Source organism: Pseudophryne corroboree, chromosome 4, assembly GCF_028390025.1.
Source record: "Pseudophryne corroboree isolate aPseCor3 chromosome 4, aPseCor3.hap2, whole genome shotgun sequence".
Classification (NCBI taxonomy): Eukaryota; Metazoa; Chordata; class Amphibia; order Anura; family Myobatrachidae; genus Pseudophryne; species Pseudophryne corroboree.
Window position 1 is genome coordinate 898840854 of NC_086447.1, and position 13519 is coordinate 898854372.

A 13519-nucleotide genomic window follows, 5' to 3' on the forward strand; every position below is an offset into this window, starting at 1 on the left:
TACATACTTGCACACTCTCCCGGAACGGCTGGGAGGCTCCCGAAAATTGGATGGCACTCCCGGCCTCCCGAAAAAGTATGCAAGTCTCCTGTCCCCGAAACATACAGGGGGGAAAAGTGGGCGGGGTGATGTGACTCACACTAAGGGGGTCATTCCGAGTTGATCGCTAGCTGCAGTTGTTCGCAGCGCAGCTATCAGGCTAAAAATCTGCACTTCCGCGTATGGGTATGGGGCGCAATGCGCACGCGCGACGTACTTTCACAAAAGCCATTGCACTTTCACACAGGGTCTAGCGACGCTTTTCAGCCGCACTGCTGGCCGCAGAGTGATTGACAGGAAGTGGGTGTTTCTGGGAGGTAACTGACCGTTTTCGGGGAGTGTAAAAACGCAGGCGTGTCAGATACAAACGCGGGCGTGCCGGGGGAAACGCAGGCGTGGCTGGCCGAACGCAGGGCGTGTTCGTGACGTCAAAACAGGAACTAAATAGTCTGAAGTGATCGCTAGCTAGGAGGTCTGGAGCTGCTGAGAAACTGCACAATCTTTTTTTGTAGCAGCGCTGCGATCCTTTCGTTCGCACTTCTGCTAAGCTAAGATACACTCCCAGAGGGCGGCGGCTTAGCGTTTGCACTGCTGCTAAAAACTGCTAGCGAGCGATCAACTCGGAATGAGGGCCAAAATTATGTCATCATAGCCCCACCGCTTTATAATATTGGTAATGTGGGCAGTGTATAGTGTGTGTGTGTGTGGGGGGGAGCATGGTTGCATCTCCCCAGTGTATGCGCCCAGGGTGCAAAGAAAAGGGGCAGTGCCGTGTGGTCACACTCGGCTCCTAGTACCATGTGGCCACGCCCCTAGCAATGCATAGTTACTCCTCTAGCACCGCACAGGGGCCCTCATTCCGAGTTGTTCGCTCGTTCTTTTTCATCGCATCGCAGCAATTTTCCGCAAACTGCGTATGCGCAATGTTCGCACTGCGGCTGCGCCAAGTAAATTTGCTAAGAAGATTGGTATTTTACTCACGGCATTACGAGGTTTTTTCTTCGTTCTGGTGATTGGAGTGTGATTGACAGGAAGTGGGTGTTTCTGGGCGGAAACTGGCCGTTTTATGGGTGTGTGTGAAAAAACGCTACCGTTTCTGGGAAAAACGCGGGAGTGGCTGGAGAAACGGGGGAGTGTTTGGGCGAACGCTGGGTGTGTTTGTGACGTCAAACCAGGAACGAAACTGACTGAACTGATCGCAGTGTAGGAGTAAGTCCCGAGCTACTCAGAAACTGCTAAGAAATTTCTATTTGCAATTCTGCTAATCTTTCGTTCGCAATTTTGCTAAGCTTAGATTCACTCCCAGTAGGCGGCGGCTTAGCGTGTGCAATGCTGCTAATAGCAGCTAGCGAGCGAACAACTCGGAATGAGGGCCAGAGTACCTGTAAGAAAAAAGTTCTGCTTTCACCACTGCTATTATAATAATACATACAAGTGTTACACAAACAAGCGGAAAAGAATGTCAATAAGAACCTGTGCAGTTATCTTTCTTTAGTGTACATGCGCCATGTAATGTACTGCGTTAATATTTTGGAATAAAATGACAAAAGATTGCTGGCTCTAAATCCCCAGACACACTGGGCTCAATTCAGGTGCGGCTGTTCTTGCTGCTGCTGTTTCTATATTTTGCTGTACGCAATTGCGACTATATGCTTATACGGACAGAAGCTAACCTGAGCATAGCAACGCCCAATGTTGTTGCATCATTTCCGTTTGATGGCGTATAATTGCTGATACATCGGTATCTTCGTCGCAAATCGTTTTTTGTTGCAGAGTCTGAGATCCTCTGAGGACGCACAGGCTGAGCTGCTCTCCCGGGATGCTGAGTGCTCTCCAGTAGCGAGTAAGATCGCAACTGCCAATTTATGTATGCCCAGAAACTCTGTCTTCCTGTTACTCACTTCGCAACTAATACCTCAGTGTGACCACCATCACCATTCTCTCACTTCACGTGCGCAGTGTGGCTCAGAGGTATGTGCAGTAAGAAAACATTGGCCGATTTGCATACAATAGACGTTCATCGGCTGCAGATCCACTCTGTCAGTCCCTCCATTAGTTACATGTATTCTACCGTATTCAATATAAAATACTTTTACTCACACACAAGGCCATTAACCAAACTACACCAACGTACATCACTTCACTTATCTCAAAATATCTCCCAACCCGACCTCTTCGCTCTTCACAAGACCTGCGTTTCTGATCCACACTCATTACTCGCTCCCACTCACGATTGCAGGACTTTCTTCGGGCTGCACCCACTCTGTGGAATGCCCTACCACGCACAATAAGACTCTCCTCTAGTCTCCAAACCTTCAAGCGTTCCCTGAAAACTCACCTCTTCAAGCAAGCCTATCAAATTCCAGAACCGTTCACATAACTTTCATAAACCTTCCTATCAAACTGCATCCACTCTGCACAGTCCACACATATCCTCACGTCTTCTCATCCTTCCTCTCGACCCCGGTTTATCATTGCAGTATGACCATAGCATACAGCCCACCAAGAACCTTTGCAATCTGGTGGACAACTATGCAATAGATAGCACATATCCTTGTGTATCCATGCCTATTTCCCTATAGATTGTAAGCTTGCGAGCAGGGCCTTCCTACCTCTATGACTGTTTGTTATCACCCAGTTATGTTATATCATTGTTATTTCCAATTGTAAATCGCAACGGAATTTGCTGCGCTATATAAGAAACTGTTAATAAATAAATAAATAAATAAATAGCCACTTCGGGACCACCAAAACAGGAGGTGGATGCTGATTACCCAAGCCAGGGGGCCCACACTCCCCATTCAGTACCCGGGCCCAGCTGCCTCTTCAACAGCCCTGCCCACAGACACTCGTAGTACTTATCACAAAATGTTTTGTGACTTTTACTGTGGTGTGAAATATTAGAGATCTGTCTCTCTGAATGGGAGCTTTCCTGCGGAGCACAATCCAGAGTATTCAGCCGGTGTCCAAGTTGGTGACTCTGGTGCCAACTGGCATCCGAATATAATGGAAATTCCGGCTGTATCACTGCATGCGTGTGTAAAGCAAAGTTTACAGGATCATCACTTGAGTCCGTAACACTGAAAGATGTCACATAAAATGGAATCATTATGTCGGTAACTACTACTGTATCCGGTCCAACTAGTTTTACTCGTGATATATACCCTGTAGGTGGCTGTATCACAATTGTGTGACCACGGCCTGTCACTGCTCAGATCCTATGCTCAGCAGTGGATGGAATCGTTTGTGTCACAATTGTTTGAGCTTTGCATAAGCAAACAGTGGACATATGGTCAGGAAACGCTTGCAGCAGATAAGTGGGACAGAGGTCACATGCAGAAAGAGCATTTCAAAGTTTTAAAGTCGATACAATAGACAAAATTAATAGAAGTCTCCGCAATGGCCGAGTGCCGAACCCTGGTGGGACACACAAGTGCACTATCCGATTGAAGATGCATTAGGACTCTGCATTACCGACACCTCCTGGGTGCATGTCCTATTGTTGAGAAAAGTGTTGTCGCCCAATGGAAATCGATGGCCCCCGTTTTGTAGAACGGTGTCGGGTGCCGCCCCTGCTCTGGCCCACAGACGCCGAAACCATGTCAATCATGCTGCGGCTGATAGGATGTAGCGAGCGATATTGCAAGACCCGATACTGTATCTTGCACAGACACCCCCCCCATCGTATTTGTCCGTAAACTATCGGGTTAGCGTACAAATCTGGATTAGGCCCATGGTGTGCATAGGGAAAAAAGGAGACACCATAACTCACGTCCCATCTCAAAATATATTCAGACCTGCTGTATGTAAATAACAGATGTTAGACCATATGTGCCTACCTTGCTGCACCATCCTCCGGGAGACTGCAGCGTGGTAGGCTAATGGGGGCGTGCTCAGCGGCATGGCCGACAGGGAAAGTGAGCGGTCCGGGGGCGTGGCACCATAGTCGCTTCATCGTGGCCCCGCCCCAGCTAGACAGTGCCGAGAAAACAGGCACTATACAGCGGGGAGCGGAGCTACGATGACACAAATCAGCACGAATCACGTCATCGTATCCCCCTTGGACCGCCCACATGTTCTCTGCTGTGGGCGGCTGAGGGGGAGTGCAAGGGCTGCTAGCAAAAGCAGGACACTTGCCCACCTTTCCGGGGGGGTCGGGAGCGCCACCCGATTTTCTGGACTCCAATAAACACCCACCTCGACAGGGCGATGTTGAGTTCTGGGTGCATCTCAACTAAACTGAGATAAATCATATTCAACCTCCTAAAGAGAAGTGGGTTGGTCGCCCCTAGCAACCAATCAGATTATAGCTATCATTTATCAAGTACATTCTATAAAATTAGAGCTAGCAGCTGATTGGCCGATACGGGCATTCTCAACCTCTCCTATTTAGAGCGTTTGATACATCTCCTCCCAATCGGTCTAGAACATTTCACAAAACCTTATTATACTGATTTATTGGATATATTGGGAAATCTGGTTGTAGTCCATTAGTAACGAGGGACTGCATGTGGGAACTTTATCTTTGTACCTCTGCCAACCACTTGTGACCTACCTGGGCCATGTGCTGAGCAGGCTACATAAAGTGACCTGACCATGTGTCATTGGCATTAGGCTTCATTTTTATATTACCAGTCTTATTACTGTACATGAGGTTTCCTAGCCCTGCACGTCCTATAAGATGAACGGATGTAGCGACAGTGGTGATTGGTCAGTTTCCTACGTTGTACAACTGTAAGCTCCTTGCACAGTGTTTAACATGAGCAAAACTAATGGGCCCTACACACTGGCAGATAAAACAGAACGATATGAACGTTCTTGTTCATAAATTAACGAGAATTCGTTCATATCGTTCTGTGTGTAGGCACCAACGATTAACGATGCGCGGCCCCGCGCTCGTTAATCGTTGGTGCCCCGTTGCTTATGCATGCAGGCCAATATAGACGAGATTGTCCGTATTAGCGTGCAGTGCTATGGAGCCGGGTGACGGGGGGAGTGAAGAAACTTCACTCCCCCAGTCCCCCCCCCCTGCCGCTGGGTCGCCCGTCGGCCGTATCCGCCGTCGGGCAGCTCGGCGGCGGATCGGTATGTGTGTAGGGCCCACTAGTAGGACAAACTATACATCAAATTAAAAAAATATTCCTGGAGATTATCTCTAATTCATTCTCTGCCATTCCCTACCAGAGAGCCTTATTCAAAAAGTGCATGCAATGTTGAGGAGCAATTCTTTGCCACTGCGCATGGGCCAAGGCTGCCTTGTGCAGGCATAGCGATTTATTCGCAAAGCGAGTGACAGGAAGCTGGAAGAAAGAACGGGGGGGGGGGCTTTAAAAAGAGTAATTAGCATATTTTCGCAAGTCCGCCGCAAACAAAATCACAGTTGCGCATGCTGCGGGGTGCACCTCTGGTTCAGACTCAGAGCCTGGAATGATCCCTACTTACGGCGAGATACCTACTGAGCAAGGAGGACCCCTAACGTGGTGCCTTATTGTGAGCCAAGCGCCCTCTGGTGTTAGAAACTTTTAAACTTCACATCTCATTTAATAATACATACCATGCTCTTCTTTTTGCAGTCAGGAAGAAAGCGGTTACAGTCTCCAAACAAACAGTAGCAAATAAAAAAAACTAAAATAATCCCACTGCACTGTTGCAACATTAAATTACAGGTGCTGAAAAAAATATATATGTTACCGCTGCAACAAAAGTTCTACTTTATTTAGACAGGGTTCAACATTAATGTACATTACGGTATTAAATATCTTCTTCAAATAAATATATTACCTTTTTTTTTTTATAGCACTGCCAGGTTCTGCAGAGGTGGCAGCCATGCATGCTGTATAAAAGCCCACCTTGGCCACCCATGCCTGCTGGTGCATTTGCATGGAGGGTAGAAGACTAGCTACATACAATATGGAGCAGTGGGTTAGCTGCAAAGGGTCTTAGAGCGGCCTGCACAGCCTCACAGTCTGCAAATATCCTGAAAGATTACTGTAAAGAAGCACAGAGCATGCAGCAGGCCTCTTCTTCCACGCTACGCAGATCTTCCAGCCCTTGTCCCAGGCCCGGAGGTATTATATCCCAGAATGAATAATGCAATGCTCACAGCGACTGAGCAGCTGATTATAGCCGGATGAAAGTACACCAGAGGAAGCTCAGTCCACCACACACACCGTACACCAAGTCCGCACCGTTAGAACTTATTGTAAAAATAAAATAAAAAAAGTTGACATTTATTTTTCCTTTACCTTTAGTTGATAGGGCTGAATCTCACTCAAACTGTGGTTCCTCAGCTTCTTAGTTAGAACCTTCAGCATTGTACAAATCCGGAGGACCAGGATTAGGTTAAAGACTCATTTACACAACATACACGCACACACACATGCAAATCTGCAGACACACTGAAGTGAGATCCAAAATTTTTTTTTTTTACTTAAAAAAAAATTGCAAAAAAAAAATGCATAAAAAAAAAAGTTCTGTTAGTTTTTGAAAAATAGAAGAAGCAACCAAGTTTCTGAGCTCTGTAAAGGGTGGGTTTTGTGTACGGAGGGCAGGAGCCCCGGCCTCAGCTCATGGTAGGTGCCTCTCCTGCCCTGAGTGTAGTGCAAAGCTACCCATGGCTTTCTCCCCTCACCCATGCACACTCCTATCACACACACTGGCACACTCACTCACACACACACACTGCCCTTCTATCTGCAGCTCTGCCTTCTAGCAATGGGAAACTTGTAACAAACACAGGCCTCCGCTCGGCCTCCCATTGGCTGGGAAAGGGAAACTGTGTCAGTTTCAGGAGGCCTGGCCTTTATTTAAAGGGAAAGTAAGAGCAGACAGCTGAGAATGGATGCATGCTTCTCCCCCCTCCCTCCTTCCTGCAAAGCCCAGGGGGATAGGAGGCTGGAGCAGGCTGCTGAGTGTCAGTGGGGAGGCACACAGTTTACACTACGCTACACAGCTCCGAGCGCTCTCAGCCTTGGCGACGGCCTGTTCCCATTTTCTGCCACAATTAATAGCCTGCTTAAAGGAAAAAAAAAAAAAAGTTTCTCGTCCTCAATAAGATAACCAGAGGACAGAATCTAAAGGGCCCTACACACTTGCCGATGTGTGCGGCAGGGGTGTACCGAGGATGGCTCCAGTGGAGCGCAAGCTCCGGGCGCTGTAAAAGTTAGAGGGCGCGTTGCCACCTACCCACCACCTCCTTCTGTCCGCTATATCGCGAGCAGCTGTACAGGCAGCCGCAGAGCAGGAGGAGAAGAAGAGGGGGTACACACTCGGTGCGCACTGTCCCTGTTTCAAACATGTGGGGTGCCCAAAGGAAACTTTCGCCCTGAGATCCACAGGGTCTAGAACTGGCCCTGTCACCAATCTAGGATTTTTCTATATTTTTATTTTCAAATGTAACATGCCCCCAATTCAGTACAGGGGAGGGGGCGCCGAAACATACCCTTGCTCCAGGCACCATGGCACCTAGCTACACCTCTGGTGTGCGGGCGATATGAATGATCTCGTTCAGTTTATAAGGTGCCACAAAGTGCTGGAGCGCAGTGCGGGGCAAAAATACAAAACAGGGTAACAACATTGCATACTGTATATATATATATATATCATTAGATGTGAGGGCATGGCTATAGGGAATGCACACTGGCTGAAAGGAACAAGAGGAAGGAGGGCCCTGCTCGCAAGAACTTACAATATAACAATGCACTATATTAATTCAGTTTATTACATCTGTAAACGGATGTACTGTACTAGGGTGCGGATCATTGGGTCAACCATAATTAGGTCAACGGAGTCCAAAGGTCAACATGTAAAAGGTCAACATGGAAATGGTCAACACACAAAAGGTTGACAATGTTTTTTTGGGGGGTTTTCGGTGCCATTTACCATTTTAATCCCCATGTGACCCCAATTAATGTACCGCTTCGCCCTACATGCTTCGGGCAAGGTGTTTCCAATCATTGGGGGTGATTCAGACTTGATCGCTGCTGTGCGTTTTCGCACAGCAGGCGATCAGGTAGTAACTGCGCATGCATATGCCCCGCAATCAGTAGCGGATCTTGCTACGGGCACACAGGATTTTTGCCCGGGGCGCCGCCATCCGGAGGGCGCCGCCACTGTGGCAAGATCCGCTACTGGTGGTGCCCCCCGGTGCTGGCTCTCACTGCTGTGCGGTGTGTGATGACATCATCGTGTACCGCACGGCATTGTGGAACGGCACATAGACACTAGGGGTCATGATTGACCTCTAGTGTCTATGAGGTACTATGGGAGAGACGGCATGACGTCTCTCCCATAGATTAGAGGAGCGGCGCTGGCGGCCGGAGACGGAGACAGAGGGCAGCGGGCAGCAGCGGGCGGGAATCAGGAGTGGGGATGGTGAGTATTAATTAATTATTTTTAAATTTCTTTATGTTTTTGTAAGCGGCGTAACTAGGGGGCACAAACGAGGGCACAACTGTACCGGGGGCAATACCACTGGGGGCACAAACGGGGCACAACTGTACTGGGGGCAATACCACTGGGGGCACAAACGGTGCACAACTGTACTGGGGGCAATACCACAGGGGGCACAAACGGGGCACAACTCTACAGGGGGCATAACTGACCACACCCCTTTACGAAGCCACGCCCATATTTTCACCCGGGGGGGCCACAAGAGCTAGAACCGGCCCTGCCCGCAATGTGCGCGCATGTGCGATCGCACGGGCATTCGCAAGGTGATTGACAGGAAGAGGCCGTTTGTGGGTGGCAACTGACCGTTTACTGGAATTGTCAGGGAAAACGCAGGCGTGCCCAAGCGTTTTCAGGGAGGGTGTGTGACGTCAGCTCCGGCCCCGATCAGCCTCTTCTCATCGCACTGGAGGAGTACGTCCTGGGCTGCGCACACACTGCACACAGTGGCTTTTTGCAGCTCACTACACATGGAATCGTACACTTGCACGGCGAATGTACACTCCCCCTGGAGGCGGCGACTATCCGGACGCAGGACAGCAAAGTTTGCAGCCGAGCGATCAGGTCTGAATCAGCCCCATAATCCACATGAGAAAAAAAAAAACTTTTGTGTCGACCTTTGTCATGTTGACCATTTGAACATATCGACCTTTTGTACCTGCCAACATCAAGCACTGTCGACCTTTTGACCATATTGACCTAATGCGTGTCAACCATATGGGGTCGACCTATTGACTTTAGACCTATCACCCGGATCCCCTCTACGGAGCAGTCTTCCTTCTATGGAACATTAGACTGATGCAGGGTTGGTTGAATAATGAGCACATGCGGAGCTGGAGGCGCGTTACAGGATGCAAAAGAAGCATATGACCCTAGTTTACGCCAGGCACATGACGCAGAAACTTGCACCCATACTGTAAACCATTGCTTTTATGTGCAACAAACGCATTCACTATTAGGCATTAATTAAACTACAAATCCTCTCTATTGCCATGGACACAGTGGAACACCTCGCACACATAAAGAAATAAAAAAATTACTTTCACATGCCCACAAAAGCAAAATCTAGGCCAGAGAGACGAAGAACGCACCAATCCGCATCTATGGAACATTCACAAGCAGCCAATCACAAGCTGCTCACTAGTGCCGGCAACCATCTTTCTCATCACCATGCTGGTTCTGCCAACTGGTGTAGTAATCATTCCACACCAGCCCCAAAGCTTACTTTTTGCTTATGTTGGAGGACTACAGTATATCGTTGCCCTAAATAATGTTGTGCCTCATGCCTCACTGCTGTAATTGGTTACAAGTGAATTGCTAAAATGCGTAGGGGGAGATGCCTCAAACCTTTGTTGCCCAAAGCAACCAATAACCTTCTGGCATTTCATAAACTGTGCTAGAGATAAATGACAGCTAGAAGTAGATTGGTTACTTTTCTTTCCAAAGCTACAAAATGGCTGCCTCGTGCCCATAGCAACCACTGGGCTTAGAAATGTAATTTTTTTTTAACCTGTTCTAGATAAATGATCCTTATACACTGATTGCAGGGACAGTTTAAGAGAGAAGGGTGCCCATGTGCAGACTACGGGTTCATTCCGAGTTGATCGCATGCTTCCGATTTTTGCTGCGCTGCGATCAGGTCTCTACTGCGCATGTGTATGCACCGCAATGCGCACCCGTGTTGTACGGGTACAATGCGAATCGTTGCCGAGCTATAGAATTCATATGCACAGCCGATCACAATAAGATTGACAGAAAGAGGGCTTTTATGGGTGGCAACTGACCGATTTCTGGGAGTGGTAGGGAAAACGCAGGCGTGTCCGAGCGTTTGGAGGGCAGGTGTGTGACGTCAATTCCGGGACCAAAAAGACTGAAGTGATGGCAAGGGCTGAGTAAGTTCAGACCTACTCTGAAACTGCACAAAATATTTTTGCAGAGCTCGGCTGCACAGGCGTTTGCACACTTGCAAAGCGAAAATACACTCCCCCGTGGGCAGCGACTATGCGTTTGCATGGCTGCTAAAAACAGCTAGCGTGCGATCAACTCGGATTGACCGGCTACATGCGGACCCCCTCCTCTCTGTGGTCAATCTACTGCGCATGTGCAGGTCTCCGGAACTATGGCAGACACTATACTCCTGATGACTAATCTCTACTGTGCATGTGCAAATCACAGGGAAAATGGTTGTTGTACCATTTTCTGGGTGATTTCTGCTGCTGCTGCTGCAACGTCGATGTAGGAGTACGAACAGCAGAGTAAACATTGGTGCAGGGTGTACGATGTGAGGCCCTCCTGGACTCGTGTGCACTCATTATAGATATGCCACTCCAACTTTATCTCCCTCAAAGGTTTAATACAAAGATGCAATGAAAATATGGCATGTCGCCAGGCCCGGCGCTACCCGCTCAGCAAAGGGATGCAGTGCAGGTAGGCGTCAGGCAGGAGAGGTGCTCTACCTGCTCTGCATGCCCGCTGCTGCGCCACCTGTCCCCCCTGCTGCTGCCGACTGCTGCACTTGTCACACTGTGACAGGCAGTGGCGCCGACAGCTATAAGCGTCCTCTCCCAGCGCCGCGCCAGACAGAGTGTGCACTGTGCAGGCAAGGAAAGAAGACCTGAAACGGGGGCGGAGTTACATGTATCAGACGGGCGGAGCTACATAGATCAGAGGGGCGGAGCTACACAGGACCAGGCTGATCATGAGTAGGAACAGGAGGATGGAAAGCTCCGGCCTGCCAGACTTCCTTTTGGTAAGAAGATGGAAAGAGAGTGAGTGAGCTTGAGAAAGTGTGTGTGTGTGTGTGTGTGTGTGTGTGTGTGTGTGTGTGTGTGTGTGTGTGTGTGTGTGTATTAGTGTGTATGTGTGTGTATCTAATATGTGTGTGTATCCGTGTGATTGTGTTGGCAAAATGTGTGTAAGCGGCACTACCACAGGCGCAATTTTGTGTAAGCGGCACTATCACAAGCGAAATTTTGTGTAAGCAGCACTACTACAGGGGGCATTTTGTGTAAGCGGCACTACTAAAGGGGGCATTTTGTGTAAGCGACACTACTAAGAGAGCATTGTGTGTAAGCAGCACCACTACAGGGGGGATTTTGTGTAAGCGACACTACTAAGAGAGCATTGTGTGTAAGCAGCGCTACTACAGGGGGGATTTTGTGTAAGCGGCACTACTACAGAGGGGATTTTGTGTAAGTGGCACTACTAAGGGGGCATTTTGTGTAAGCGGCACTACTACATGGGGTATTTTGTGTAAGGGGCACTACTAAGGGGGCATTTTGTGTAAGCGGCACTACTAAAGGGGGATTTTGTGTAAGCGGCACTACTACAGGGGGGATTTTGTGTAAGCGGCACTACTAAAGGGGCATTTTGTGTAAACGGCACTACTACAGGGGGGATTTTGTGTAAGCGGCACTACTACAGGGGGGATTTTGTGTAAGCGGCACTACTACAGAGGGGATTTTGTGTAAGTGGCACTACTACAGGGGGGATTTTGTGTAAGTGGCACTACTACAGGGGGGATTTTGTGTAAGCGGCACTACTACAGGGGGGATTTTGTGTAAGCGGCACTACTGCAGGGGGGATTTTGTGTAAGCAGCACTACTGCAGGGGGGATTTTGTGTAAGCAGCACTACTACAGGGGTGATTTTGTGTAAGCAGCACTACTACAGGGGGGATTTTGTGTAAGCGGCACTACTACAGGGGGGATTTTGTGTAAGCGGCACTACTACAGGGGGGATTTTGTGTAAGCGGCACTACTACAGGAGGGATTTTGTGTAAGCGTAACTACTACAGGAGGGATTTTGTGTAAGCGGCACTACTACAGGGGGGATTTTGTTTAAGCGGCACTACTACAGGGGGGATTTTGTATAAGTGGCACTACTACAGTGGGGATTTTGTGTAAGCGGCACTACTACAGGGGGGATTTTGTGTAAGCGGCACTACTACAGTAGGGATTTTGTGTAAGCGGCACTACTACAGGGGGGATTTTGTGTAAGCAGCACTACTACAGGGGGGATTTTGTGTAAGCGGCACTACTACAGGGTTTTTTTTGTGTAAGCGGCACTACTACAGGGGGGATTTTGTGTAAGCGGCACTACTACAGGGGGGATTTTGTGTAAGCGGCACTACTACAGGAGGGATTTTGTGTAAGTGGCACTACTAAGGGGTCTATTTGTGTAAGCGGCACTACTACATGGGGGATTTTGTGTAAGCGGCACTACTACAGAGGGGATTTTGTGTAAGTGGCACTACTAAGGGGGCATTTTGTGTAAGCGGCACTACTACATGGGGATTTTGTGTAAGCGGCACTACTAAGGGGGCATTTTGTGTAAGCGGCACTACTACAGGGGTGATTTTGTGTAAGCGACACTACTAAGGGGGCATTTTGTGTAAGCGGCACTACTACAGGGGTGATTTTATGTAAGCGGCACTACTACAGGGGTGATTTTATGTAAGCGGCACTACTAAGGGGGCATTTTGTGTAAGCGGCACTACTACAGGGGGGATTTTGTGTAAGCGGCACTACTACAGGGGGGATTTTGTGTAAGCGGCACTATTACAGGGGGCATTTTGTGTAAGCGGCACTACTACAGGGGGGATTTTGTGTAAGCGGCACTACTACAGGGTTTTTTTTTGTGTAAGCGGCACTAATACAGGGGGGATTTTGTGTAAGCGGCACTACTACAGGAGGGATTTTGTGTAAGCGGCACTACTACAGGAGGGATTTTGTGTAAGCGGCACTACTACAGGGGGGATTTTGTTTAAGCGGCACTACTACAGGGGGGATTTTGTGTAAGTGGCACTACTACAGGGGGGATTTTGTGTAAGTGCACTACTACAGGGGGGATTTTGTGTAAGCGGCACTACTACAGGGGGGATTTTGTGTAAGTGGCACTACTACAGGGGGGATTTTGTGTAAGTGGCACTACTACAGGGGGGATTTTGTGTAAGTGCACTACTACAGGGGGAATTTTGTGTAAGCGGCACTACTACAGGGGGGATTTTGTGTAAGCAGCACTAGTACAAGGGG

The 13519-nt window shown here is 48.7% G+C and overlaps 1 protein-coding gene across 2 annotated transcripts in view; it reads right to left on the bottom strand.

Annotated features, from left to right (window-relative positions):
* The window catches only part of LOC134910632 (uncharacterized), a 178907-nt gene extending 172129 nt beyond the window's left edge, over nucleotides 1-6778 (bottom strand). Inside the window, exon 1 of one of the 2 annotated variants that reach the window (XM_063918899.1) lies at nucleotides 6285-6778. In XM_063918899.1, the coding sequence (XP_063774969.1) occupies nucleotides 6285-6353 (69 nt within the window). In that variant the 5' untranslated portion in view covers nucleotides 6354-6778. Of the gene's footprint in view, nucleotides 1-5820; nucleotides 6260-6284 lie in introns of those variants that run through there. The other variant, XM_063918898.1, reaches the window with a different exon arrangement.
* Between the last annotated feature and the right edge of the window lie 6741 nt (nucleotides 6779-13519).